This window comes from Pyricularia grisea (assembly GCF_004355905.1).
Source record: "Pyricularia grisea strain NI907 chromosome Unknown Pyricularia_grisea_NI907_Scaffold_1, whole genome shotgun sequence".
Taxonomy (NCBI): Eukaryota; Fungi; Ascomycota; class Sordariomycetes; order Magnaporthales; family Pyriculariaceae; genus Pyricularia; species Pyricularia grisea.
Genome location: NW_022156716.1, coordinates 805,028 through 825,615, shown reverse-complemented (window position 1 = coordinate 825,615; position 20,588 = coordinate 805,028). Strand labels below are relative to the sequence as shown.

Sequence of the window (20,588 nt, the reverse complement as noted above, 5' to 3'; positions counted from 1 at the left end):
GTGAAAGTAACACGTATATTGATCAAGCTCTGTACTACAACCTTTCAGATTAGACTTTGCTATATATACAATGGATTCATCTTCATCGCCCATACCCACCCTTCATTAGCCTACCCCTTAACGCTGCCAAGGATGCCCAAGCAAGTTCTCTGCCCTAAGCCAGTTCGAGACGCACTTTTTGCGTGTTTCCGCGCGCTCACTCGTCTTGTCCACCCTGAGCAGCGTCTTCAGCTAGTTCTAGTTGGTGGCGCCGCTAGCCTGGCCCATTCCTCGCGCTAGAAGTCCGAGGACCTCGATGTTGTTTCTGCCCCAAGTATTATAGCCACAATACTGGAGTCTGGTATGTCAAAAGTTCCAACACTATGGACAGCTATATGTTGTAATAATGTCACCATGATTCTATAGTCATGGCTGGCACTGCTAGCTTTGGTGTCGAAGCGGACGGCAAGATTTCGTTTGATGCGGCACAAGGCTTAAAGGTCCATGTCGACTTCATCTCGCTCGGTGACGAAAGTGTTATCGAACATATTTACGAGACGGAAGCATTCTACGAAAGGTCTGTCGCATCCTTGCCCGACCTCCTGAGAGGCGCAAGCCGAGCTGTGTTTGCCTGTGTTGGGCCGACTGGCTATAGTGGCTGTTCTATGCGATAACAACACGGCAACTATGCTGCAAATATAGTTTTGAGTACTTCTGTGGATTCTTTTGGAAAACAATTCTTTTTTTGTATTGAAAAAGTTGGGCTATAGATTGTTTTATCCTTTCCGCCGCTTTGCTGCTGGCATCTTGCATGCATCTTCAGCCCCTGAAAGCCGCCGTGTCTTGAAGCCTGATACTTGGTTGGTCTCCATTCCTACTTTTCCCTCTTCCATAATATCTTCCTTCAAACATACAGGGAGTTCAATGTCCACAACCCACGGCAACTGAGCCGCTGCCTCACCTCCACCATTGTCATCCTGAATAGCGGCATTGACAAACAATGTGTGTTTCCCAGCCACCAATGGATGCTGATCTCCCGAACAGCAGCTTATCCTACAAGACTTTTCTTTGGCATACATCTCTCTCCGCTTCGCCTTCTGCGTAGACGTCTCGAGATCGTCAAACTTGCCATCAGCCAAGGTTGCAAGCGTCTCGACGACGACGGACCGTTCGTTATCGATATCGGTGAAGAAGGATGGCGTCTCGGCCAGCTTCTCCCTCCAGGCCACCAGCTTGCCGCCCCAACCCTCGTGGATGTGTCCGAAGCAGTGGAGCCTGGGCCTAGCGCGTGCCACGGCGGCAAAGAGGTCCGCGCAGCCGGCTCGCTCGCGCCCGCTCGTCCGGTCCAGCACGCCCCGTGGTGGGCCGTGCGTCACGAAGACGTCCACAGCGCCACCGCCGTCGCCGACGTCGAAATCATGCCCGTCGTCCCGCCGGTACTGATACGCGCCTCCGCCGTCAGAGGGTGTGCACGGGCTGGCGTAGATGGTGAGGAGGGCCCCGTTGGCGAGGGTGAAAGCGTGGCGGCCTTGGTAGAGGAGCCGCACGCCGCCGCCCGACTCCAGGATGCGGCGGGCATCTCCCTCTCGTCCAAACGAGTTTATGACTTGCTCGGAATCGAGGTCCAGTTTGGCCTCGGCGATCTTGGCAGAGAAGGCGGGCCAGTCCAGGGTCAGGTCGTGGTTGCCCGCGATGGCAAGTTTGAGAGGCGCGTCGATGCTTTGGAGGAGATGCGACGAGGCATGGTACTCCTCGAGACGGGAGTGCTCTGTCAGGTCCCCGCAGTGGATGAGCACGTCGACGGATGTTGTGCTTGGAACTTTTGAGGCGAGTTTCATGCCGTGGGTATCTGATAGGATCAAAATCCTCGTCTTGATCGTGGATTTGGCTGGCATGTTTATTGTATCTTTGCCTCGGGCTTGGAATAAAAAATGGAAAGGGGATTTTATTATTCAAGACAAAAAGGTTTTGTGTATTGTTTAGGAGGAACACCTCCTGTCGCAAGATGCCAAAGAATCACCAAATTAATGAGCAAAAAGCAAGTGCCCGTCAGTGCATGAGGGTTTGGGAAATAAATCACAGCACATTGTTTTGAGCTTTATACTTTTCATGTTTGTTTACATTCTTCAACCTGTTTACCATGTGACTGCATGCAGGGTGCAGTTTGACGCTGTAGCCCTTGTGCGAAGAGCCAAAAATACGGAGGTTGGCAACAATGTGGGATCCTCTAATGCATGCGTGTACTTTATATGACTTGGCTGAGAACCCGATGACTCTTGAGACCAAAGATGGCAAGAATAGGTCTCTCACACCAAGGACCTGTGACTGATAAAAGCTTCCAGGCGGTTTGTACTAGTTCAGAGGAGCATATGAGATAGCCGACTAACGAAAACCAATCAGTAATCGGGACATCGTTATATTCATCATTAACCGCAGAAAGCTATCAACAACTTCATCTTACAATCGTACGCATGGTCATGACTTCATTGCTTCCACAAACAACTCTCTCATACCCTTGAGCAAAACCGCAAGTTCCCTCGTCTCATTCGTCCTGTCCAGCACCCGCTCCACCTTGCTCCTCTCGAGCTTGGGTCGACAATGCCTGACATCATAGGCCCTGCCCGCCGTACTAAGTTCGAACCAGGCCTCACGATCCCAATCCTTTTCGTCCACATGGGTATACACAAACTTGAGCCGGTCGTCTTGCCCGGCCCCCTCGATCCTCACACACAGGTTCGATACCCAAAAGTCCAGCTCGGGCACGTTGAACCTGCCCATGGCCTCCTTCTTCCTGGCGTGCTCCTTTTGCGTGGCGAGGCGCTTCTCGATCTCGCGCTGCGTCTCCTCGATCTGCGCCAGCAGGCCGTCGCGCACGGCCTGCTGCCTGTCGCGCTGCTCCGAGAGGGCGCGGACGGCCTGCTGCATCTCGCGCGCCTCGGCGGCCTCCTTGGCGACGGTGTGCTGGTGCGCGTTGGTCTTGAGCTGCGCGATCTCGATGTTCTTGGCCTTCATGCGCTGGTCCTCGGACAGCTCGGCCATAGAGAGGTGGAACCGGCTGCGCTCTTCGAGCACGCGCTTCCGGCCCGCGTCGATGAAGGCGTCGAACCGCACCGTGAACTTGGCCATGCGTTCGCGCAGGTCGTCGAAGCCAAAGTTTGTGTTGGGGAGCTGGTCGGCGAGCGACAGGGCCGGTGGGGCAGAGGACGACGGTGTGCTGCCGCCGTGGTGGCGGGTTGGGGTTGGCTCGAAGAGGGAGGCCATTTTTTTTTCCCTTGGTGTGGTGTTTGTTTTGATGTTGATTATTTTCTGGGTTTTACCTCGGAGTTCTGTTTGTATTCGATTGCTGTTTGAGTGGGGCGAGTATGTGTTCTTGATGTTGATGGATATGGCCGTTGTCAATTGAGTTGGATGTAGATTATCAGGCGCATAAAGTTTACGTCGCGAAACAGAGACGCGACACGCTTGGTTTAGACTGTCGTTGAAATTGTTGTTACGTTTATTTTGCTGAATATTAAAACGTTGGCAGAGCGACCAAGCGAGGGGCTGACGCTATGGCCCCACTTTGTAGACCCCATCTGAATCGAGCAGCAAGATTCGTCAAGGGATCAATCAATTCATTCTCACAGTGCCAAGTCTTTCTTTCTCTTTTCGTTGCACTGCCAATTGCATTCAACTACTTCGTAAAACACAAACCTCAACTGCTTAGTACTACCATATGCCTTAGAAACCCAAAAATCCAGAGCTGGCTTCTCGCTGCCCTCGTCTGTCGCTGCCTGACCGGGTTACAAGGTTGGTAGCCTGCTCAAAATATATTCACATATCAACCCAAACCAAACCATGCGCCCAGATCAGCAACTTTTGCAGAACCCCGACGAGATTGGCATAAGAAATCCCCCAAATGGCTAGCAAAAAACAATCGGCACTTAGCCGCGCAAACAACACCCGTCGCGCTAACGACCTCGTCCTGGGACACGTTGGCCGTGTCTCTTATATCCCACGCCTCGACCATGATGACGACGACGACGACAAGGATGATGATTATGGGCCGGGCGACCTATTTATCAATAGAGCTTTCAAAGATGGTAAGTACTACTCCATGCTACACAATTATTAATAAACCAATAACTTGTAGCTGACAGCCCCTCCCTGACAAAAAGTCCCATCATTCCAAGAGGTAACCCCCTTTGATGAATGGTATTCTCCTTCTCAATCATCTACCCTTGTCCAGCCGCCCACAGGTTTCAGTGCCCAACGCTCTCAACAGTACTACCTGCTCAAAGAGCACCCAGAGGCCTTTCTAGGCCTGGCAGCAGACCTAAAGTCTGCACTGCAGGATGATGTGGCGCAGTGGCGCACCGAGTCCAAGCGCCAACAATCGTCAAGGACCCGAACCCTACTCCCACTGGTTGGAGTCGGCGAGATCACGGACCGCACGGGGTACAGCAGTACTTGCACCGTGCTCGCTGTTGTCTGTGGCGAGGCAGGCGATGTGGTGCGCCTTGTGAGGCTGCATGAGGAGCAAAAGTCTTGGGGCGGGGAGGCCGGCGACGGTGCAGGAGTCTTGCTCAAGACGCCCGATGCCGGGTACGAGGGTTTTTGGCATGCCGACGGCTTGGCAATCTCGAAATTGCAACTTGTATCTTTTCCAAGGCGCAATCGCGGCATGAGGAGATGGCTTATCGTCCAAACAGCTACAGAAACCCATGTTTTCGAACCCGAGGTGCTCAAAGTCCCCATCTGGAACAAATTCAATGGGTTTGCAGCTGAAGCCTTCTCCGGCCCTGCATACATCTCCATGACACTCATGCTGAGCATCAAGGCCCAAGGGAGGCAAAACGCCGACTTTGTGTTAAATTTCAGCGATGAAGAGAGGACCCCGCAGCTGGCGATTGTTGACGTTGATGGCTACTGGAACGTATGGGACATACAAAGCAACGAGAGACGCAGGCGAGATGACTTGAAAATAACTGCATCCCTTCACAGTTCGGGGCAGATGCCTGAAGACGCTTTTGGAGACATTGGGAGCGAACATGAACTGTGCCGAGTTGTTTGGACTACCCCTTTGCACGATACTAGCTGGCGGCATCATGATGGTGAGGAGCACCAAAGAGCCTTGGTGGTATGCACACGGAAGACACTGGTCATTTTCGACATCAACGGAAACTCGGCCGATCACCCAAAGACTACATTGACATGGCTTGTCGACTCCAAGAAAGCAGAGAGCATCCTTGATATTGCCATTTCTCCCGGAGAGCCATCCAAGCTATTTGTATTGACTAGCACCACAGTCTTTTGGCTCGAGCTGAGGCATTCCTCTGAAGCTTCGGAGCCATTTTTGATCAATATCCTGCTATCCTGTCCTCACCAACGGAGCCCTGTCGACGACACCCTCCGGATGAGCGTCACGCGGCCAGCAAGGGATGATCGGTGGCTCGTTTGCATATTCTCTGGAACAGGCAGCTCAAGGACAACGCTGTTCTGGTTCCGCAGCCCTCATCCCCGCTCCGAGACTGCTACTTTTTCCCACCAGATCGCAAGCTTGTCTCTTCCTGATGATGCCAAACATATCCGATCGATTGCACTCACACCAAGTACTCTCGATATACCCCTGGCCGCAACGGGCCATCTAAAAAATAACCGCTTTGCTCAACTACTCGTCCTCACCAAATCTCTTGGCCTGCACTCGGCTTTATTCGCCATTACAGTCACCCCTTCGCATCACAACCGTCCGCCTCCAATCCCCGCACCTGAAAGCAGAGATACGACCGACGTTAGGTACCGGTCCGTGGACATCAAGCGCAAGAAGATCATATCACAATTCTCCGATGCATTTGTTGTGCGCGACGATTACGCCGTATTGTTTGAGCATGGACGACGGTATAAGATGCAGCAGGAGGCAGAGGAGGCTTACGATGCGCACAGGGCTCGGCTGGAGAAAGTTAGGCAAGAGACTGCTTTCAAAGGATACTTTCTGAATCTGGGACCTGTAATGCACATAGTGATGGAACGTGTAGCCGCCAAAGTGAAGGGAGTTCTGCTTGAAGGTCATGGTGTTGATGATGGCTCTATTTCGGATGGTTTTGCAACCATTCGACATCTCGTCGAGGACGGCTTGGCGAGGGCCCACCTGCCTATGACCACAATGTGAGTGCAGCATCTTTTTCCAGCGGTGTATTTTCAGAGTGGAGCAGCAACTAACCAGTATCACGGTCAACGATTCCAGTCTAGAAGCATGCACTCAGATCAAACCCGGAGATCTGATCACACACAGCGGGAGCCAACGATGGATAGAGGAACTAGGGCAACTCCGGGAGTTTGCTGCTGAAGCCGAGACAGTCCAGGTACATGACCTGACAGGTGACACGTCCGCTATCACAGACCCATCAGCAATTTTCCAACGCCTACTTCATCTGTGGACTTCGAGCCTTCCCGAAAAACTACTCGACGAAAACCAAGCACGAGAACGAGAGGCATTGATAGCGTGCATCGCAGGCGAAGTTTCCCAAGCCCAGGCCGGAGTGTCCGTAGCCCTGAGGCCACCAGCCCCCAAGGGACCCAAAAGTTTACCACACGAAGAACTCAGAGGGTCTTCGCAGCCCGAGCTAGGTCTGCCATCACCCTCTGCAACGCCGTCGTCATCGCGAGCGGCTTCAGAAGTCCGCTCGTTGTACAGCGACCAGGCTTCGTCTGCGCCCGACAATGAGGAATCAGAACAGCAGCAGGACCCCGCAGCGATCCGCCTAGCCCGCTATGCGACCTCGATAGGGTATATTCCAAAGAGAGATGAAGAATCGGCGCTCTTGGCGCGGTGGCCATCCGAGCCGGGCTCCGACCCGGCCGACTTTGGCTGGTCTTGGGCTGGAGGAGAGGAGCGTCGGCTGGCGGCGCGGCTCGAGGCGACTCGCCGAGCAAAAGAGGCCAGGCGACTCCGAATGGTGGAGCGAAGGGCCGCCATGGGTCTGTCACAAGGGCCGGATAGCGGCAGCGTGGCGGCTGTTGGTAGCAGCCAGGCGCCGAGGATCGCAGCTTCGAGCCAGGCGATTGGGACGATGCCGCAGACGCAGACGCAGATCATGTCCTCACAGCCCGCTAGTCAAGGGGGTGTGGCCATGTCGCAGCCTGTTCTGGGACGGCATGGGGGTCGGCCTGTGTTGGGCAAGAAGAAAGCTGGGCGAGGGAGGAAAATCGGCTTTCGATAGATGGAAGCCGGTCATCGGCAGTGTTTTTGCGGTTACCTACGGCTTTTACTGGTCAACTTCACGTAGAGGGATGGATACCGATAGGTCAGTGTGAGGTCTTCCCCGGGTACCTGCGCATATTTGGAATAATATTCAAACTAGATAATTTCTACTTGGGTAAGGATCCAGTATGTTAGTAAACAGGCTTGACAGGGTAGGTACCTACCTAGGTAACTAATATCAAGGTGCTTACATTTGGCGGGAAAAGACGGGAACAAGCGACGTTTGAATGGGGACTCCGAAATCGGCCATTGCTGCCCCTCTATGACAGAATTCATTGACTCGCCTTGGCGTGTTCGCATTGAATTTGTATAATTGACCCCGCCAAACGCGTAGGATGCATGCTTGACTGTTGGCTGAGGTTTTGGTTTTGATAGCTAGGAAAATTAAAAAGTCACTCCAAGTTGTGATCTTTTTTTTGTTTTTTTTTTGTTGATTCATGGTCACATTTTGACGATTGACACACCTCCCATACTAAAATACACCCCATTCTGTCCAAATACCACCTACCCAACATGGCCACTAAAAGCGTGCTTATGCTGTCAGTATATCAATTGGATCATTATATCAGAAAAGAAGCGACCCAGTTCAACGCCCAGAGCTAATACAATGCGCCAAACTCTAGGGGTTCCGGCTTCGTGACCAGGCCGACCCTCGATGTCCTCACGGACTCGGGCATCAAGGTTACAGTTGGTGCGTTGTCCCTTCTGCCTCAAGACCTGTTACACACCCGGACCCTAAGAAACGAAGAAAAAAAAAGGAAGCGACTTTCTAACTTGACGACTTGATTCCAAAAACAGCATGCCGTACCCTCGAGTCGGCCAAGAAGCTGTCGGCCGGCGTGCAGCACTCGACGCCCATCTCTCTCGACGTCAACGACGAGGCCGCCCTCGACGCCGAGGTGGCCAAGCACGACCTCGTCATCAGCCTGATCCCCTACACGTTCCACGCGACGGTGATCAAGTCGGCCATCAGACAGAAGAAGCACGTGGTGACGACGTCGTACGTCTCCCCGGCCATGATGGAGCTCGACCAGGCGGCCAAGGACGCCGGCATCACGGTCATGAACGAGATCGGCCTGGACCCGGGCATCGACCACCTGTACGCCATCAAGACCATCGAGGAGGTGCACGCCGCCGGCGGCAAGATCAAGACCTTTTTGAGCTACTGCGGCGGCCTGCCCGCCCCCGAGTCGTCCGACAACCCGCTCGGCTACAAGTTCAGCTGGTCCAGCAGGGGTGTGCTGCTCGCGCTGAGGAACGCCGCCAGCTTCTACAAGGACGGTCAGGTCACCAACGTCGCCGGCCCTGAGCTCATGGCTACCGCGAAGCCATACTTTATCTACCCCGGTTTCGCGTTCGTCGCCTACCCCAACCGTGACTCGACCCCGTACAAGGAGCGCTACCAGATCCCCGAGGCGGACAACATCGTCCGTGGTGTAAGTCTTGCGCTCTGCCCTGTGTGTGGGATAGAAAGTTGGAGGAAGGAAAAGGAGGAAGGAAAAGGAGGAAGGAAAAGGAGGAAGAAAGACAGGGGATGGTTTGATATGGAAGTGTATGCTGACTTTGATCCCTTGGTGACGACTTTTAGACCCTTCGCTACCAGGGCTTCCCGCAGTTCATCAAGGTCCTCGTCGACATTGGTTTCCTCAGCGACGAGGAGCAGCCTTTCCTCAAAGAGGCTATCCCTTGGAAGGAGGCTACCCAGAAGATCATCAAGGCCTCTTCCGCTTCGGAGCAGGACATTGTCAGCACCATTGTGTCCAACGCCACCTTTGAGTCGACCGAGGAGCAGAAGCGCATCGTTGCTGGTCTGAAGTGGCGTAAGTACCTCTGACAGGGTCGTGAGAATCTGGGTGGGTTTTTTGGGTGCAGAAAAAGGCTAACTGGAACCGTGCTCTTCAAAAATTAGTCGGTATCTTCTCCGACAAGAAGATCACACCCAGGGGCAACGCGCTCGACACGCTGTGTGCCACGCTCGAGGAGAAGATGCAGTTTGAGGAGGGTGAGCGTGACTTGGTGGTAAGTACTTGTCTTGAGTCTTTGTTTTCCCTGCGCTGAAGACCACTCATATCCATGTCTTTCGGGATGAGAACAAAGAAAAAAAAGTACTAATCACGTCGGGCCTTCTTTTACAGATGCTCCAGCACAAGTTCGAGATCGAGAACAAGGACGGCTCGAGGGAGACACGCACGTCGTCGCTGTGCGAGTACGGCGCACCCATCGGCTCTGGTGGCTACTCAGCCATGGCCAAGCTCGTCGGTGTCCCTTGCGCCGTGGCCGTCAAGTTGGTGCTTGACGGCACCATCTCCGACAGGGGTGTGCTTGCGCCTATGAACTCCAAGATCAACGATCCTTTGATGAAGGAGCTCAAGGAGAAATACGGGTGAGTTTTGTTTCCCCTTGCCGCTCACTGCTTGTTGAGGCTGCGGTAAGATGCAGTGTGTTTGAGATATCCGTGACTGACCCTTGGATTTCGGTTTATAGTATTGAGTGCAAGGAGAAGGTTATTGAGTAAAAAAAAGGAAGGGGGAATAAAAGTAAAACAAAAGTTGATTTCTTGATCAGGGAATAAACCCCAGTGCTTGGGAAAACTATATCCGTAAATGTACATGGCAAAGGTTTTGACTGGAAACTAGACTAGATAGTCGTAGCCGGGTTGCTATGAAAGCACTGAACTTGATACCAATTTTACGATTTAGTTCTTGTTGCTCTATAGTCTGAAGTGAGAATTGAATGCAGTGAATCTATACCTGCCTTGGGTAAATTATTGGTCGGGTATGCTTACCTAACTTATTCCGTTCTTCTTGTCTGCTTGCCTGTTTGCAGGTGGGGGTGTGACTTTCTTTATACAACCTCTTTTAGTAAACGTCACCACCCAGATCAAAATGAAAGAATAAACAACCGCAACAAAAACAACGCAGTTCCTCATATTCCGCTTGATTTAGAAATCAATAATCGCCCCAAAAAATAAAATAAAATAAAACAAAACAAAAATCATGTCGCACTGTCACGACGAGCACGGTGGCGACGACCACCATCACCACCACGGCGAGGACGGTCACGACCACAGCGACGACCTGACTCCCGCCCTGCAAAACTCACTCTACACCCGCATCGACTTTGGCAAGATCGTGACGCTCAACGAGGACGCGCACAACTCCGGCGCGGCCGTGGTGAAAAAGACGTGGGCCGAACGTCTGACCCCGACGCCGGAGCTGGCCAGCGACGCCGACGAGCAGCTGCTCATGCACGTGCCGTTCACGGGCCAGGTGAAGCTGCACTCGATCCTGGTGCGGACGTCGGACAGCGACTCGGCGCCCCGCACCCTGCGCGTCTTTGCCAACCGGCCCGAGAGCTTTGACTTTTCCGCCGCCGAGTCCGAAGCCCCGCTGCAGGAGATGGAGCTCAGTCGCACCTCGGCCGTGCAGGAGTTGAACGTCAAAAGGGCCAAGTTTGGCGGCGTTGCGAGGCTGTCGTTGTTTTTTGTGGATAATTTCGGCCGTGGCGATGAGGACGTCACCAGGCTGTCGTACCTGGGCTTCAAGGGCGAGTGGATGCCGCTCGGGAGGGCCCCGGCGAATATTTTGTATGAGGCCGCGGCGAATCCCAGTGATCATGCGCTCAAGGGGACCAGTGTGAACACTATGGGTAGTGGGATTGGGGGTAGAGGACCTGGGGCTTGAGCGGCTAGTTTTGTGGTTCTTGGGGATGGCGTGTTGTATTAAAAACCTAGTCTGGCATATGGGATATTTACCCCGTGCTTTTTTCTTCTTCTTTCTTTCAAGAGTAGCTGTCTGGTTGGGTTAGAGCAGTCATAAGAGCATCCCATGGGAATATGGAAGGAAAAAAAATGGAAACACACTCAGAAAAGCCAAAACAATCAAATAGTAAATTACTGTATCATTATTTCAACCCTAGTTTTGCATCAAATCCTCAGCCTACACAGACTTTCGCCCCTCCAAGGTCCCAGCCTGTTTCATTTCTCCTTTCGCCTCCCTGGTCGCGTCACCACCCTCGACCTTCCTCAGCTCCCGATAGACGGGATCCCACATCTGCTCCCTCACCCACTCCTCCAGGTCTCCATCGTCGTCCCCATGGGGTATGCCCTCTTCCGTGGCGACGCCCTCCCGCAGAGCGGCGCGGATGACGCCGCTGGCAACCGCGACGCTGACTTTCCTCACCACGTCCACCCCGGGCAGCAGGGCACCGGCGGGGTCCTCGAGGGCGGGGCTCATGGCAGCGACGGCCTTGACGGCCCCGACGAGCATCGCATCCGTCACCAGCCGCGCCCTGCTGAGGACGCTCCCGAGCGCGATGCCCGGGAACACGACGCTGTTGTTGCACTCTGCGATATCGACCTCGTGACCATCGTCCATTTTCACCCGAGGGAACGGCGACCCCGTCGCCACCAGCGCCTTGCCGTCCGTCCACGCCATCAGGTCCGCGGGGACGGCCTCGTGCAGCCGCGTCGGGTTCGACAGCGGCATGATGATGGGCCGCGGGGCGTGTTTGGCCATGGCCCGCACCACCTCCTCGGTGAAGGCACCAGGCACCGTTGACGTGCCGATCAGGACGTTGGGGCGGACTTGTTCGACGACCGCGAGCAGGTCCGTCCCCTTGCTGCCCTCGTCGTCCGAGGGCTTCTTGGCGTAGGGCTTCTGGGCGGCGTCGTTGTCCGTTGCAGTCGTCAGCAGTCCCGGCTTGTCGACGAGCCAGATCTGCTCCGCCGCGGCGTCCTTGCCGCAACCGCTCTCCTCGGCAATGGCGTCCCTCACCATGTCCGCGATGCCCGTGCCGGCCGACCCGGCGCCAAACACCACCATGCGCAGGTCCTGGATTTTTAGGCCCGCGACATGCATGCCCGCCATGATGGCCGCGAGCACGACGCAGCCCGTACCCTGGACGTCGTCGTTGAAGACGGGCGCGTGCGGACGGTACGTGTCGAGGATGCGGCGGGCGTTGGTGACGCCGAAATCCTCAAAGTGGATGACGGCGCGGGGGAACAGGTCCCTCGCGGCGGCGACGAACTCACGCACCAGCGAGTCGTACTTTTCCCCCCTCACGCGCCGCTCCCGCAGGCCCAGGTACAGCGGGTCGTCAAGCAGGGCCTGGTTGTCGGTGCCGCAGTCGAGGACGACGGGAAGGGTGCGGTTCGGGTGGAGGCCGGCACAGAGCGTGGTCAGGACGAGCTTGGCGATGCTGATGAGGATGCCGCCGCAGCCCTGGTCGCCGATGCCCAGGATCTCCTCGCCGTCCGAGACGACGATGTAGTCGACGTCCTCGGGGCGGCCCCAGCGCTGCAGGTCCTCCCTGACGCGGTCCACGTCGTTGACGTTGAGGAAGCAGCCCTCGGGCCTGCGAAACAGCCTCGAGTAGTTCTGGATCGCGTCGCCCTCGGTCGGGGTGTAGACGACGCCAAACATCTCGGGCAGGTTGTCATGCAGCAGCCGGTAAAAGAGCACCTCGTTCTGCTCCTTGAGCGAGGTCAGAAATGTGTTTTTGGCCAGGTCATCGGGCCGTGATGAATACTGGGCATATGCGCGGTTGACCTGCTGCTCCAACGTCTGGACATTTTGAGGGAGGAGGCCGAGCAGACCGAAGTCTCTCCTCTCGGCGGCCGTAAAGGCCGAGCCTTTGTTGAAAAAGGGGTGGTTTAGTACTGCGGTGCCGCTAAGGGCGCAGTCGAGAGGGCCGCTGGTGGAGAGGGGGAGATGGGCAAACTTGGGAGGCATTTGGTGTTGGCAGCTGGATATAGTGTGTGTGTGTGTGTGTGTGTGTGTGTGTTGGGTATATTATGCACAATGATTATTTTGGTGGACAATGGTAAACGCAGCCAAGAAATGTACTTTTTATTATATTCAGAGTTGGATCGTCGTACACTGATACGACGAGCAAACGGCAGCTAGTCTGGTGGGCATAGTCTCGATCTAGACAGCTCGGTATACACTCGGCATCCATTCGTCATGGACCAAGTGCAGGTCCCGTTGGGTCACACAGGTTTGCGGTTGAATGGGGTAAAAACAGATAAGAAGTGACGCAAACATGAGCCGATTGCAGCCAAACCTGCATATGGTGGATTTGATTAGCGCCTTTGACAGAACACTAAAAAGAGGTAAATATCTTGATTTTTCTTTTTTTACTCCAACATCATCAGTGATCACCATGAAGAGATGTAGGTGCTCCTGGAGCCTCGCCTGGGTAAATAAGCTCCAGGCGCGGACTATGATGGCCCAATAAGTCTGATCTTGCAGCACGAAAGAAATGGTGAAATCACCATCTCCCCCCAGATTGAGCAATGAAAACCAAAAGCCTCCCTCCCTAGCCGGTACAAAACGCACCGAAACGGGAGGGCCTTTGCCGAAGCAAAGACTCGAAGAGTTTGCGAAGTAAAAGATCGCAGGAGTGGCTGGCTTGGGATGCTGCGTTGAACTACTTGGAGTCGGGTAAAATATTTGGTGCAGAATGTCAGAACAGAGATTGCCTGCTGGACTTCCAGTGACAGATATACGGAGAGAAACAGAATGTGGACAGAATATCATCCAAGTTCGTCGTCAATCCAATAAGATTCAATGCCCCTGATATCGCGCAGTCTCACATGGATTGAGAGAATCTTAACGTTGATCGCTAGTTTCAATGCAAATGCAACCGAAAGAATGAGTGCAAAGGATGGACGGTAAAAATTTTTGCCTGCGCAGCAACTCCAAAGAAAAAAAGACGAACCAAAACAACCGCATCACGTGCTCTGTTGTACCGAGAAGCGAACCCCACATTCTCTCCCTCGAAGCGCGACCGCCCCTGCACCCGAACCCCAAACCGCGACTTTGTTGTTTTTCTTTGACGATTCAATAGTGGTTTGGTCCATAAAACCCAAGATACAGCATCCAAGCCACTAGAGTTCTCATATCTTGCTCTTCTCACTGATTCTGCCAGGAGTCCAACACTCAGAGAGATGGACAGCAAACGCGAAAAGCAAGCCGCGGCCCAAAATGCAGTTGACATCCTGCACGAAATCTCCACAATCCTTGTCCGTCCTCATCCCCCTCTCCATCTCACCTACCCTGTACCATATCTTTTATATACTAACCTACCTACCCTTTTTGCAACCGCGAAAACAGAACTGCCACCTCGACCGCCGTACCCTCTCCATCTGCATATCCATGATTGAGAATGGGGTCAGCCCTGAGGCTCTCGCTGTACGTTTCTAGTCAATGGCAAAAATACGTAGTAAATTTCTCCATTTTGTTTCTCTCCCGCTAACCTTCCATGACAAAAAAAAGAGCGTCGTCAAGGAGCTCCGAAAACAGGGCCAGGAAGCCACCGCTCAGATCGCACACGCTGGCAGTGCTGCTGCCAGTCGAAGGAGGTAGATGGGATGGCCTGCGAGGGATAAGAGTGGCTGCTTTGGTCGTGGCCTGATTTGGTGCTTTTACTTCCTTTCTTTGCCCTTCTTTTCCCTTTGACGCTTTCTTAAGAAAAGTGAATCCATTCATCAGGTCAAGGAGAGTTCTCTGATGGGTTGTTCTTTTTTTTTCTTGTGCTTTTACGTGTTGGCGCGGCGTTGTTGGATCCGGTCTTGGTCTTACTTGTTTTGTTTTCTTCATTTCGTCGTACCACTCAACCCCCTTTTTTTAAAGCTCACAACCGCAGAGAACTAGATGAGATCTTACAAGTGGCATCCATCTCTGTTCCTGAAAATGGACGGGCACTTCTAAATCTAGCCATTTCGCGTCCACGTTAATTTTGTATACGGGATCTAAAACCTTGGTGGATAAAACCACACAAGAGGTAGAGGGCTATTCTGCAAAGATACAGAAACCAATCGCTGAACCCATTCACTTTTTGAGGAAATCGTACAACTGAGATAAAGAAAACAACAAGAGTCAAAACATGGCCCTGAACCCCCGAAACGACACAAAAACCATAAACTCCTCGCACTATTCCCAGTTATTCCAACGAGCGAATATAAACCCTCTCTCTCTCCCTTTCTCTCTCTCTCTCCCTTTCTCTCTCTCTCTCCCCTTCTCTCTCTTTTGCCTACCGGTGACCCATCAAGACAATATCATCGTCGTCGTCATCGTCTACATCGTCTCCATTCCCAGCAACGTCGTCATCTTCATCCTCGTCGCTGCTTTCGCTATCGTCATCTTCAGACTCGACCTCGTCCTCCTCGTCGCTCCTCAACCCGATGCTCCCCAACCAGTCCAGCGCCCAGTCGATATCCGTCCGTTCCCCTTGTCCCACTGCTGCTGCTCCAGAGCGATCGTCTCCACCACCGACGGGCCTCGCCCCCGCCGGCCGCGGCCCGCCCAGGTCGTGCCTCTCCCATGCATCCATCGCGGCCAGGTGCCTGGCGTACCCCATGGCCAACAGCCGCCCGGCCGGCGTGTCCGCCAGTCCAAACACCCCCGGCCCCCTGGCGAGCGCCGTGGCTTCTATGAGTCTCGGCGGCAGGTCGAGGATCGACTGGTCGCCATTGATTCCTTCGGGCGCGTCGCCTCTGCCGAAGCTGGGAGGCCAAAATGGTGGAGGTGCGCGCGAGCCAGGACCGGATCTTTCCGTAGTAGTCGCCCAATGCCTGACGACCGCCTCCTCGGCGTCGGTTAGTCGCCTCAGGCCAGAATCGATAGGTTCGGAGCGTTCCTGACTGGCAGCCGCGGCGAGTGCCGCGTCGGTCATTGAGCCCTGGAGCGGCGGCTGCTGGCCTGTCATCTCCTCCTGCAGCCTGGCCGCCTCGCTCGACATTTCGACGGGGGCGCCGACGACCTTGATCTCCCTCGTGTTGTAGCCCTGACAGATGCTGCACTTCATCCCGACCCAGTGGTAGAGCGTCTGGCTCTTGGCCTCGCAGTCGTTGCAGTAGATGATGGCGCGCACGTCGCGGTACTCGGCCGGCATCGGCTGGTCCGCAATGTGCTGATCCATCTTGCGGAACTGGCTTTCCATGTTGGACATTGTTTTGCTGCAGATCGGGCACTTGTAGTTTGACTTGAGGTATTCGTCGTAGCATCGCTTATGGATCAAGTGCCGGCACGGGTTGATGTGAATTATTTGCTTGGTCGACGTGAAGAGATCCTCGGTGCAGATTGGGCAGTTGGAATCCATCGCACCTGAGCGGCAGCGATGTGAGGTCTCTGTTTCAATTGCGATGCAGATTCCACATTCCTTTAGTCCGGAAGTTCATGTGTATTAGCGATTGCAGGTCTCAAGAGTTGCAAAAGCGAAGGGGGAAAAAGAGAATAACAAACCTTGCAGTGCACAAAGTCCTTGCCCAACCCGGCCCCGATCCGACAGATGCCACACTCGCGGCAATGATACGTGCTCACGTCCGGATTGTCGTTCCAGAGCTTGCACTCATCGCAGTAATACCTCGCCGCCAGCTGACCGCACTTGACGCACTCGTCCGACGCCCTCTGCGCGTAGCCGCACGCCATGCACAGCATGTGTTTAGTCTCGCGCCGCGGCAGCTCGTGGTCCTCGTTGTCGTTGTGGCAGATCCGGCAGGTGTACCACTTGGAGCACCTGTTGCACTGCAGCTTGACGTTGCGCCGGTAGTGCTCGCAGCCCAGGTAGCGCTGCTGGGCTTGATCACAGCTGCTGCTGCCGTCCCCGACCGCCGCCGACTTTGACTGCGCCGACCCAAACACGTCATCACCCAGGCTACTCTGTCCGCAACCGCCGCTTCCTGACTTGGGCTTCCAAAAAGTTGGCGCAATGTCCTCCTCGGTGAGCAGGAACTTGGTGGCTGTGGATGCCTCGCCGGGGGAAAGCTGCCAGAACTTGAGCGCGCCCAGGTAGCTACTGCCGCCTTGCTTTTGCTCCGCCGACGTACGGCCCTCCGTGTCGATCTGAATCGGACCCTTGCCGCCGGCTCCGCTGGAGATTTTTTGCTGACGCAGTCGATGATGGTTCTCGGTCAACAGCCTGTGCAGCAACGCGGCCTTTTCCTTCTCGGGTATGTCGCGCGACTGCACGTCCAGGATCCGGAGGCGCATGACCCGGTGCCAATCGTCCTCGGTCGCTGAAGACGGCGACGGCGCCGCCGGGGTCGCGGCCCAAGCCTGTGCCCGGGCCGCAGCCAAGCCCGCTTCACTCCATGTCTGGTTGTTGTCGGTGTCGTTTGTCGAATTGCTCATGTCGTTGTCTTCGGCAAACAGCGAAGGGGATTGCGGTTCCGCCAGATCCGACAAGGTTGGTAGTGTCAGCAGCGGCGATGAATTTGGTGGTAGTGATGATGATGATGATGGCGTTGTTTGACAAGGATGCACGTGCGGCGGGGTGAAATTAGCCACCGCCAAGGATGCAGATGCAACCCGACCTGAAGCAGCAGATGGACTGAGAGGAGACGAGACGGTTTCTATCTCCTCGGCGATTGCAGTTGATGAAGAAGATAAATTGTCCTCGCCGATACCGGGACCGCCTGAAGTATCCGGCCCGGGGACGGCGGCGTTGCCGCGGGAGAATCGGCGGGCCTGCCGCAAAACCGGCTCAATGAGGAAGGATGGCACGAGAGAGTCTAGGACTAGGTTTGGCATCTGATTGTTTTGCTGTGCAGCCTCTTTACCACGTTGCTCCGACTCAAGCAATGAATGTCCTGGATGGAGATACGATAGCTCAGCTTTTCTTGGTGAGGTGCTTTTAAAAGGTCGAGGTAATGTTGCGATTGTCCTAGTTCCAGGATCCTGTGAACAAGGCAAAAAGAATAAATGGGGGAGCTTCGAGCTTAAATTGCTAGGTGACTGATAAAAATATCTCAAATCTCCTCAAGGCAAAAGGGTTGCTAGCAAAGCTGGATCACACGGTCGATGTCGGTAGAAAAGTGGCGGGGTGATTCCGTGCGAGAAACCAGGTATCGTAGCAAAGTAGGTCTGAAGCAAGTTAAAGGACGTAAGAAAAAGAAGAAGAAGAAAAAAAGCAAACAGAAAAAAATACAGAGAATACAATATGCTTCGCCAAAGGTGAAAATTGGAGTATAGATGACGGGCCACAGGTAATGAAAGACAGACAAACCCCAGCTAGACAAGTCAAAGTGCGCCTGATCGGGCTTCTTTTACAATAGGTAGATGGCTAGATGTGGCTCTTAATTGCTTGCCTGTGGATGGATGGTGGTGTGACCCAATGACCCGATCCCTTATGTAGACTAGGGCCAATAACTCGAATCCAAAAGGATGGCGCGAGCTGGCGAGTCAGGGCCCCGCCTGTCGCGCAAAGAAGGGAAGACCCCGCCAAAACAGCGCAGGCATGGCATTGTTACAGCACATCGGTATTGTTTTGTTTAACCTATATTGCCATCTCTCTATCATCATAAAGCTCATGCATACCCTACCTACCTAGGTAGGTACGCACGCATATTCACCTGTAAGTGACAAGGGAACCAACAGGAAATACCACCAGGAAGGGATATAACTGAGCTTGGTTAAGGTTGAGACACTTGGGCATCATGAGACTTCTAATTATGTTAGCAGCTTGAATTAACACAGCATTCAAGGTTTCCCTCCCGCCCTTACTCCTGTTGAAATACGTTGCCAAAAACTCAGTAGAGACCATGTGACGACGGGAAATTTCGCAAAAGTCAAAGCTTGCATTCAACTAGGTACAAGCGGGCGCCACGAACGCGGAGAAAGCTTACTGACAGCTCGACGCTATTTGAGACCTGCTAAACGGTCGATTGTGGGAATCGCAGGTTGAATTAATCTTCCAAAGAAGCACATGTCAGCCCACCTGCCTAGCCTCTTGCTCATGACGTGATGTACGTAGTAAGAAAGACAAACAATTTTTTCTAGACCTCTTGGTCGCGTATAGCTTCAGTTCTAAAACAGTGGAAAGAAGTGCGGACCTCCCAAGTTCACAATTCGGCTATACCGTCTAGGATTTCTTTGGTACCTGGTTCACCATGGACAAGTAAAAAGTTCCTCGGCATCACCCTCAGCAGACAAAAACATTTATTTTGTCTTGGCCTGGTAAACCAATGATTTCAGGGATAACAGATGAAGAGAGGCACAGCCAACGGCCGTTGACCGCCAGAAATAACATTTTGCGGTCCTTCAAAGAACACCCAATCATCCATCATAACACCATAATACCATTGAACTCCCCAAGAGAACTGATGTTGGTATAAATGCTTTTTTTTTTCTCCATTGTTGTCGTCAATCATCACCCAGGGCAAGGTCATCATTTTCAGTCCTCATCCATCTTGTCATCCTCAGCATCCGGGTCGTTGAAGTCGTCGTCATCGTCCTCCTCGTCGTCGTCGACGCTGAGGTTCTGCTCCGCAGCCGCCTTGGCAAAGTCGATCTTGCGGCCGCGCGTGCGGCTGGGGAGGACATTGCTAGAGTCAATCTCGTCCATGCCGTCGTCCTCAACTTCCTCTGCATTGGGTTTTTACGTCACGGTCAGCTTTGGTTCACCTGGTAGATGACTGGCTTGTTATAGGTTGGGCAGAACTGTAGTCCAGCCAATTGATCACGTACCAGCTACTTGCTCGGCCTATAATAGCATAATTGTTATGTTAGCGGTCAAGAATAACGGTGAAAGTTGAATCATGGGGTAGCGCCAGATTCAGGAACCCAATAGCAGGAAATTCCCCATGGCACAATCACATACCTCGTCGGCCTCGGTGTCATCCTCATCATCCTCGTCCATCTCAGTGTCGTGAGTATCCTGGGCGGGACCCTTGCCCTTACCCTTGGACTCGGACGCCACGCCAGCGTTGACCACTTCCTCAGCGCCGGGGGCGGTGACTCCAGTCTCCTCGGAAGCCATTGTGTTTCGTTTTGGTTCTTGATTTGTTACGTATTTTGAGTGGGGCTATAAACGTGTGCAGAGTTGTGCTCCTTGTTCAAGGTTGACGTTTGTGGTGCTGGTTGTGAAAGGGGGTAAAGAAAAGAGACGCGGCGCGCGAAGCGTTCGTGGCAGGTAGATGAACGTTTGTGTGGAGCTGGGGATTTTTTTGGTCGGCTTTTCTGGCGCAGGAGCAAGGGCAAAAAAACGGGCGGGCAGGAGCTAGCTTTCCTGGGTAACTTTGGTCGTTTTTGTATTTTGTCCGCCCAAAGCTCCCAAGGGAAGCTGTGTGGGGCAATATTCCCATTTTGCGCGCGCGCGCAATGTCTGCTGGTAAAACCAAGCATCCCTGTCCACAGCAACCAGCAACCAGAGACAGTGTAGCAACAGATGCCCCGCCTAGACTAGACTAAGATCAGTACCTGCCACCCAAGGGAAAGCGCAAAATGTAAGGTACCCGTGGTGCAAGACCCATCACGTGTGAAACCTTTGCGCAAGCGAGACGGGTTTTAAGGAAAGTGAAGCTGCACGGGAGGTAGATAACCGTGTTTTTCTGCATGTCCAAATATTGCATGAAAGGCCTGGAAAGAGT

At 53.7% G+C, this 20,588-nt stretch overlaps 10 protein-coding genes across 10 annotated transcripts; 5 read left to right on the top strand and 5 right to left on the bottom strand.

Moving 5' to 3' along the window:
• Nucleotides 1-132: 132 nt before the first annotated feature.
• Nucleotides 133-653, top strand: PgNI_00204 (uncharacterized protein; the record flags this gene model as incomplete). Its single annotated transcript, XM_031120287.1, has 3 exons — nucleotides 133-240; nucleotides 280-340; nucleotides 406-653. 3 exons carry the CDS (start codon nucleotides 133-135, stop codon nucleotides 651-653), a joined length of 417 nt encoding a protein of 138 aa, XP_030986528.1.
• Nucleotides 654-755: 102 nt separating this feature from the next.
• On the bottom strand, nucleotides 756-1,874 carry PgNI_00203 (uncharacterized protein; the record flags this gene model as incomplete). Its single annotated transcript, XM_031120286.1, is given in 2 exon segments — nucleotides 756-881; nucleotides 894-1,874. The coding sequence occupies 2 exon segments, from the start codon at nucleotides 1,872-1,874 to the stop codon at nucleotides 756-758; spliced, it is 1,107 nt and encodes a 368-aa protein (XP_030986533.1).
• A 580-nt stretch (nucleotides 1,875-2,454) lies between these two features.
• PgNI_00202 (uncharacterized protein) lies at nucleotides 2,455-3,240 on the bottom strand (the record flags this gene model as incomplete). Its single annotated transcript, XM_031120285.1, has 1 exon — nucleotides 2,455-3,240. The coding sequence occupies one exon, from the start codon at nucleotides 3,238-3,240 to the stop codon at nucleotides 2,455-2,457; it is 786 nt and encodes a 261-aa protein (XP_030986534.1).
• Nucleotides 3,241-3,825: 585 nt separating this feature from the next.
• On the top strand, nucleotides 3,826-7,452 carry PgNI_00201 (uncharacterized protein). Its single transcript, XM_031120284.1, has 3 exons — nucleotides 3,826-4,061; nucleotides 4,137-6,123; nucleotides 6,203-7,452. Exons 1-3 carry the CDS (start codon nucleotides 3,878-3,880, stop codon nucleotides 7,176-7,178), a joined length of 3,147 nt encoding a protein of 1,048 aa, XP_030986531.1. The 5' UTR covers nucleotides 3,826-3,877; the 3' UTR covers nucleotides 7,179-7,452.
• A 208-nt stretch (nucleotides 7,453-7,660) lies between these two features.
• PgNI_00200 (uncharacterized protein) lies at nucleotides 7,661-9,906 on the top strand. Its single transcript, XM_031120283.1, has 7 exons — nucleotides 7,661-7,758; nucleotides 7,843-7,910; nucleotides 8,018-8,655; nucleotides 8,808-9,039; nucleotides 9,129-9,238; nucleotides 9,355-9,602; nucleotides 9,704-9,906. Exons 1-7 carry the CDS (start codon nucleotides 7,733-7,735, stop codon nucleotides 9,732-9,734), a joined length of 1,353 nt encoding a protein of 450 aa, XP_030986532.1. The 5' UTR covers nucleotides 7,661-7,732; the 3' UTR covers nucleotides 9,735-9,906.
• Nucleotides 9,907-10,215: 309 nt separating this feature from the next.
• On the top strand, nucleotides 10,216-10,902 carry PgNI_00199 (uncharacterized protein; the record flags this gene model as incomplete). The annotated part of the gene is made up of 1 exon (XM_031120282.1): nucleotides 10,216-10,902. One exon carries the CDS (start codon nucleotides 10,216-10,218, stop codon nucleotides 10,900-10,902), a length of 687 nt encoding a protein of 228 aa, XP_030986444.1.
• A 255-nt stretch (nucleotides 10,903-11,157) lies between these two features.
• PgNI_00198 (uncharacterized protein) lies at nucleotides 11,158-12,951 on the bottom strand (the record flags this gene model as incomplete). The annotated part of the gene is made up of 1 exon (XM_031120281.1): nucleotides 11,158-12,951. One exon carries the CDS (start codon nucleotides 12,949-12,951, stop codon nucleotides 11,158-11,160), a length of 1,794 nt encoding a protein of 597 aa, XP_030986445.1.
• A 1,087-nt stretch (nucleotides 12,952-14,038) lies between these two features.
• Nucleotides 14,039-15,247, top strand: PgNI_00197 (uncharacterized protein). The gene is made up of 3 exons (XM_031120280.1): nucleotides 14,039-14,243; nucleotides 14,335-14,412; nucleotides 14,497-15,247. The coding sequence occupies exons 1-3, from the start codon at nucleotides 14,169-14,171 to the stop codon at nucleotides 14,584-14,586; spliced, it is 243 nt and encodes an 80-aa protein (XP_030986448.1). The 5' UTR covers nucleotides 14,039-14,168; the 3' UTR covers nucleotides 14,587-15,247.
• PgNI_00196 (uncharacterized protein) lies at nucleotides 15,187-18,197 on the bottom strand. The gene is made up of 2 exons (XM_031120279.1): nucleotides 16,465-18,197; nucleotides 15,187-16,381 (listed from the first exon to the last, which is right to left on the bottom strand). The coding sequence occupies exons 1-2, from the start codon at nucleotides 17,749-17,751 to the stop codon at nucleotides 15,254-15,256; spliced, it is 2,415 nt and encodes an 804-aa protein (XP_030986449.1). The 5' UTR covers nucleotides 17,752-18,197; the 3' UTR covers nucleotides 15,187-15,253.
• An 841-nt stretch (nucleotides 18,198-19,038) lies between these two features.
• Nucleotides 19,039-20,313, bottom strand: PgNI_00195 (uncharacterized protein). Its single transcript, XM_031120278.1, has 3 exons — nucleotides 19,820-20,313; nucleotides 19,687-19,702; nucleotides 19,039-19,584 (listed from the first exon to the last, which is right to left on the bottom strand). Exons 1-3 carry the CDS (start codon nucleotides 19,976-19,978, stop codon nucleotides 19,394-19,396), a joined length of 366 nt encoding a protein of 121 aa, XP_030986446.1. The 5' UTR covers nucleotides 19,979-20,313; the 3' UTR covers nucleotides 19,039-19,393.
• Nucleotides 20,314-20,588: the final 275 nt, after the last annotated feature.